This window comes from Uloborus diversus, chromosome 4, assembly GCF_026930045.1.
Source record: "Uloborus diversus isolate 005 chromosome 4, Udiv.v.3.1, whole genome shotgun sequence".
Taxonomy (NCBI): domain Eukaryota; kingdom Metazoa; phylum Arthropoda; class Arachnida; order Araneae; family Uloboridae; genus Uloborus; species Uloborus diversus.
This window is the reverse complement of record NC_072734.1, coordinates 40,019,663-40,026,726: the sequence shown is the minus strand read 5'-3', so window position 1 is coordinate 40,026,726 and position 7,064 is coordinate 40,019,663. Positions and strand designations below refer to the sequence as shown.

Below are 7,064 nucleotides of genomic sequence, written 5' to 3'. Positions count from 1 at the left end.
TGACCCGTACATGCATAAGGTTATTTATATCTTGCAGTGTTTTTTGCTACATTGCTTGAAAATTATTTGGAAAAAAAGCGCGTTTAAATATTACTGTTGGAAAACAAAGGTTTTCTATTATGAAAATAATAAAATAAAAATGGCGTTCAAGATTAATTGATGCGGACTCAAAACATCTAACTTTCTTAGCATTTTTAAAAACTATTCTTCAAATAAATAGTTCGGTAAAAATGTTACAAGCTGATAAGCCACACTAAGTACTAAGTAGTCAATAATTATTTAAGTTTAAATGTTTCAAGTTATTCGTTTTTATTTATGCATAACCCAATTGACTAAACCTTTAAAAATGTTTATTAATAATAAAACTGTTGTTTTATATACGTATTAATCTTCACTATTCGGACTTACGTAAAAAACAAAATGAGCTGTTTAAACTAAACTCACACAGTAAGCCTATAAAAATATTTTTTCACTTTTAAATTTAGTGCGCTATAAAAATTGAAAACCGTAAGCATGGTTTTGTCTTATAGTGGCACCGTGTATAGTCCGTGTAAAGTATAGTCCGAGCAAAAAGTATAGTTTGAAAAAGTGTAAAAACATTTTTTCCAAGCCATTAATGAATAAGTTATTAAAAATGTCAAATTTTAATAACTTTAATCTGAACTGAAATTGGTTTCCAGGGGGGGGGGGGGGGGGGGGGAAATATCCTGCTCAACCTTGGGGAAAATATCTGAGCCGCTCTCCCCCTTTAAAATTTGCATATGAGAGCCTATGCGCAGGTGTATCGTTTTATTCCGCCAGTGTTGCCATCTCTGCCATACTAAACTTTGTCAGAGTATGATGATTATATGTATGATGATTGGTGGATATGATTCTATTCAGTAGCCCTTCAGTTGGTTACTGAAGCAATAGCACCATTTGAACTTACGGTAAAATCTAGTCCAAGCACATAATGGAGAACAGTTTTCTATTTTACCTGTACTTGTCATGTTCAATTTCTTCAAAACTTTTATTAAGGCTTCTTTCCTTGAAAAAAAGTTCACAAGAGATCTTGCTTTATCGAAATTTTATTTTACAATGCACGATTATTTTTCAGTCAAAAGGATTTACAAAATGGACAAGTATATCACAGCAGATCTAGAGAAAAGAACAAATCGTGTGCAGTAGAAAACAGTACTATAATACAAATATAGAATAATATAAATTATATGGTAAGAATTAAATGAAAAATTGCAAACCCCCGGCCAAATTTTAGCAAAATTCATTTTGAATTTCAAAAATTAAACCAAAAAAAAATATATTTTAATACATACATTTTTAAAATATATTCATGTTTTACTTTATGTTAAATTCTTCTAAACTAATCATTCCAATACTTGTCGAGAAAAGTTGATAGTTGAAATTAAGTTATGACTTTTTAGCTTAAGTATTTTTATTGCTGAAGACATTATGCATTGATGCAGCAATATCTTTATGATTTTACGCTTTTTAAAACATTCATACATTCTACTGGTTTGGTTTGTTGTTATGAGTTTTGTTGAAACCAAAGAAAAACACATCAAGCCCAAAACGCTAGCTAATGTGTTTAAAAATTTTCAAGGTATCAGACTGGATAACTGTAGCATTACAGCTGATATTTTGCATGATCCCAGTACAATAATATGCTATCTATTAAGGCAAACATTATTGGCTAAAGTTTAATCATCAGACAAAAAAATGTATCAAAGATAAAATTATTAAGGAACAAAGAATATGTACATAATAAAGGCAAATCACTCAACAACTTGTAACTCGCACTGAAGGTATGAATTGCTTTTCACTGATTTTCAATCACAAAGAATCAAAGTTTAAATGTGAGTTTTTTGGGGGGTTGTTGATTTTCATTTTTTTCCAAAATGGGCTCTGCAACTTCAAGCGCCACTTCAAACAAAAATCGATATTGATCCTACAAAGAAAAATATTTAGATCTCAATTAGTCTCAAACACGCATACACATACAAAAGTGATATTCGAAGCTGGAATATACCGAGGATATAAAAACATTAGTAGTTGAATAAATGATTAAAAATAAAGGAAAATCAATGTTTAATAAAAAAAAAACACAAATAACTAAAAAGCATTTTGCTCATATATTAATAGAGAAATTAATTTATTCGTTTAATGTTTTATTTTTTTATTCATTTACTCATTCATTCGTTTATTTATTCACTCATTTAATGAAAATTATTTTTAACAAAATATTACATAGGGAAACTATTTTAATTCGTACTTTGCCATATACTCAAGACTGAATGCAAAATTTTCAGTTACTTTTTCTTTCTTTTTTTTCTTGGAAGGTACAAATTTACTGCCAAAAATGAATTACATTGCAACTTTTATAAAAAGTACATTCTTTTTTTATGTACTGTAATTTTCAAAACAATTTTCCAATTTGCTCATTTTGAAAATGTAAGTCATTGTAACTATTTCGTTTTACCCTACATCCTCCTACTTTCTTTGTTAGTTTTTAATTAATATATGCAGTAACAAAGAAGTTGGCGAATTTGCTTTGAACTATCTTATTGTTTTCTTTCTATGTTATGGTTTTTCGAGTAATACTCTCAAAAGCAGCTTTTGTCGGAGCTCGTTTCACCCATAAACTCGTGTCTTTTGCATTCCTAAATGAGTTCCTCGTAACCCCGAAACACGTGTTTGCAGTTTTTTGAAATTAAGTGCCGATTAACGTTGTTTCATTCATTTAAATATTAAAATTGTTCGTTTTCCAGTGATTTCCTGTTAGTAAGGTCTAGGCTAGTGGAAATAAATTTCCAAATGCACTGAATTCATGTTAACGGGTTCTAAATCGATGTAAACAAATTTGCAATGCATACGTAAAGTCACGTGTCAACGAGTGTCTCCTTTAATAATGGGAAAACTGGCTTCTGAAATAGCGTGCTTAAAAACATAGAATCTGACCATTTTTTAAATAGTTTCTTTAAGTTTAATATTTTTAAAAAATTACTTAAATTGGTGCTCTTTTATCGTTCAACGCTTCTGCGGATGACATCACAGAATGATGAAATGCCATTCAGTGTTGCCATTCACGGTTCAATTTATTTAATTCGCATCTTTACTCACGTGTATTGGCAACGATATGGTTGATAGCAAGCGTAGAGAGGAATTGTAATTCGCTTCTTGATTATCATAACGTGGAAAAGCGATAGAAAGATGTGCCATAGTAAATTATTTGCGACGTCATAAAGACCATGCATGTTTGAAGAATCGGACATTTAAAAAAAAATAATTAAAAAAATTACTGTTGGAAAATTAAAGTATTTTCTGAGTCATGTTTTTTTTTTTTGCTTATTCTATCAATTTTAGTGACGAAAAGTACTACTTTTGATTGAAGGCAACAACCCCATTTTCAATTACTCGTTTCACTCAGTCATTCCTTATGCGAAGGTCAATGCCTCGCTCACTGCCTCATGCCTCAAACACTCATGCAAAGGCCACAGCCTCATGCTTGAACCACTACCTCATAATGCCTCAAGAATTTTTTATATTTTCTTTTCCTTTTGATGAGGAAAATTACATTAAATGAGCAGTCCTTAGTTCCCAGCTAAATGAAGAGGTCAAACGATGTTTTATGGTTTTAAACCCATCGTAATACGTTTTTAAATTAGCATAATTCTGCTCAACTGACTATTGACTTACAGAATTTGGAATAAACTCTGGCCTGTTGGTGCGAATGCTCTTTACGACCTGGAAGATATCCAAGCATTCTTCATGTTTCACTTGGTCGCAAATAAAACCAGCGGCTATGAACAATCCACTGCGAGTTGCACCATCCCTGGAAAAATAATGAGTCAAATAGTAAAGAGATAAAGTTCATATAAAATATTTTTCTGCACTTTAAAGAAAATTATTTTAAAGGTTTTTTAAGATTGTAAAAAATTTATTTTCCCTATACCCTCTACACTACAGCCTGTTCCTTCATATTTATTTTACAATACCCGCACGAATTTGCCCGTAATAGAAAAATTAAAATGTCTTTTGGTTCGCCTGTATATTTTTAATAATGTACGGTGAATTTTCTCGCCAATTGGCTTGTACCCATGTTACGGTTCCATGTTATGATAATTTCGTATCTCGTCAATTGCCTTGTGCCCATGTTACGGTTCCACGTTATGATAATTTCGCAATTCAGTCGTCCATCTTATGATAGTTTTGTTCTTAAAATTGGAATAGAAAAAGAACCACATCGAATTCTCGAAAAATCGCTTCAAGGTGCATACCCCCATGCAACAAACTAAATTTGTGTCAAATTTCATGAAAATCGGCCGAACGGTCTAGGTGCTATGCGCGTCACAGAGATCCAGATATCCAGACATGCTCCGGACATCCAGACAAAGAGACTTTCAGCTTTATTATTAGTAAAGAAATAACTTGTCAACACTGTATATTCTGACTCTGATAAGTTGATTATCTGCAGCTTAACCGATTCTATTAGTCAAAATAGGGGTGAGGAAGATCACAACTTTTATTTTTCAAACTCTACGACTATGCCTTGTCGATAACAATAATTAGCGTTGTAACAATCTACGTAAGAGTTTCACAAAATCAATTTAGCTTCAAACGCTAAAGTAATTGTAGTAAAGCCCAAAATCGTATCTTAAGTAACACATCAGTCATTTTGAGGCTAAACGCCGCTTTTTGTTATAATGAAGTAGCATGTTCTGCTTCTTCTTTGTGGTTTCTTATTAACTCTATCCTCAATCTACAATCAAGAAGCACCACAATCAGGAAGCAAAACACACTACTTCATCATAGCAAACATCGGCTGAAAGCAGAGTTTATCCCCAAGATGGCGGACGTCTCGCTACTTAAGCTACGATCTTTCTTAGGGCTTTAATTTTAGTCACGTATGTTCATTCCCTTTCAGCTTGAAGCTTTAATAGTTTAGTTTTTCATTATGTTTGTAAATAAAGCAACATTCACACGGCACGTGAGTTCCACTCCCCCCCCCCCTGAAACAAATTTTTGGTCGGCGTTACTATGGAAGCAAGCTGTATTGTACGGGACCCGTCAACGTGACAAGAAGCTAGATATCTGACGTCCGTAAAGTTGGGAGTCACATTTCATTGGTCTGCACGAGATGAGCGCGCTTTCTCTATTGGGTGAGAGTACTGACATATACTTTACTCGCGTTCGCAATATATAAATGCTTTTCCCTTTTCGGAAAACGTACGTCTATGCGCTTAATGTGGCGAAAGTGATGTGCGGACGATGTCTGAACTACGTTTAAACCGAATACGCTAGCAAACGAGGGAGGGAGTTCAAAACATTTCTGGTCGTTAACAAGGAAACATATTTTTCATTTCTTCAATTGAATTTACAAATCTAGCCAGAGCCTTTTTAGGGCAAACGTATGCAGAATGATGTTAGGATTTTTACACAGTTACATTGAAAAGGTGCTGTTTTCATGACTCACCAAAGGGTAGCATTATACCACATAAAACCTCCTGGTGGATAATACAGTGATACGAGACGAAATTTGGAAATCATATCTTTTGTATGCGGAGGACAATAAATCCTGAGACAATGGTAAATATTACCGATGCTTTATCGGTGATTATCTCTGACTGTGGGGGGGGGGAGGCGAAGGGGAACTTGATTTACGATACTTTTGCAATACCACTGGGAAGGTAACTCAACTTATCTCAGGATTAATGACACTTCTTTTCTGTAAATTCCCCAAGAAAACGTAAGCACTCTGAAGGTCAGGTTTCATCTTATTTACATTTTTACTGCATGAGAAATAAAATTAAAGATTTGGTACGTACCGTAAAAGAAGTTTTTCGGATTTTGCTTTTTCAGTTTTTCAGTGTTGTATCCCATTTCTACTTCTGTATAGCTAAAAATTAAAGTTTAATAATGTTCCCATGCCATTTTTTAAGTAGAAATGTTTTTTTTTCATCGTAGTCATAGAGCGGGCATACGCAAGAGGATCGGCAGAGGCATTTGGTGCCCATGGGTACACGGTTGGGGAGCACTTGTTTGCACAATAAATACAGCAATTTTACGAAAGAAAAAACTATCACGTTCAAAGACTAATTGGGCAAGACATTGGTGGTCTCCAGCAACATTCAATAAACTAAGTTGAGCGAAAATTGGTCCTAGAAGATTTTGACTTTTATTTTAAAAATTCATACTGCATTTCGATCTAATCTTACGTACAATAATCCAAGTTTAATTCATAAGTGAATTAACTACGTGTAAGAAACGGTGCCTTGAAGCATGTGTGTTAAAGCTACATGCACACTGAACCGTGAGGTTACGCAAGTCAATTTCGACTCATTTACCGTCGGTGTCTGCACATTAAACATAAAGCAGCCAATGAAATCGGTAAAATTTCAAAAGATTTCAACTCTCCCTTCTCTAGCGTTTGATACGTGACGTCATGTGCTCAGTCTGTATGCAGCTTAATGACGGTCTTTCTAAGCTTACGCCAAGGGTCACTTTGACTGTCTCAGAAAAAATCTCCAGTTCCCTACACAATGTTGCATATTCGCTGAAATTAGTTTTAACTAAACATGTTTATAAAAATGCAGTTTATTTAAAGGATGAAGAGATTTTAAGGATATATAATGAAGTATTAGAAAGTTTAAAATACCTCTAAAATAACCAGTGCTGTTTCAGTTGCATTAAGTTGCATTTCAGAAACTGGCGGCTAATGCTCCCTTTTATGTACAAAAACACTATTAAATGCTTCTAGTTCTTGCAATGATATGTTCCAAGAGGCATTTTTAAGTTTCTGCTCTGATTCAGCATCAGAAAATGTATTGGCATTCGTTTTTCTCAAAAGGGTTAAAATCACACCCTCCCACACTTCTAGCAATAACCCTCTAGTGTAAGTTATAAAAAAAAAATCAGGTTTCTTAAAAACGTAATATTATTACACAGCACGATGATTTAGGAAAAGAAAAGAAAAAATTAAGCTTTTTATGAAAATACAGAGGAGCAGCTGGAAAAAAACAAATTGCTTAGGATCAAAATGACACCTTCCGCAATTCGATGTTAAAGCT

The 7,064-nt window shown here is 33.6% G+C and overlaps 1 protein-coding gene across 1 annotated transcript in view; it reads right to left on the bottom strand.

Annotated features, from left to right (window-relative positions):
- Window positions 1-1,060: 1,060 nt before the first annotated feature.
- LOC129220064 (receptor-type tyrosine-protein phosphatase T-like) overlaps window positions 1,061-7,064 on the bottom strand; it is a 108,517-nt gene continuing 102,513 nt past the window's right edge. The window contains exons 45-46 of the mRNA XM_054854403.1: window positions 3,694-3,829; window positions 1,061-1,945 (exon numbers count right to left, since the gene is read on the bottom strand). Coding sequence (XP_054710378.1) covers window positions 1,841-1,945; window positions 3,694-3,829 — 241 coding nt within the window. The 3' untranslated portion in view covers window positions 1,061-1,840. The remainder of the gene's footprint in view (window positions 1,946-3,693; window positions 3,830-7,064) is intronic.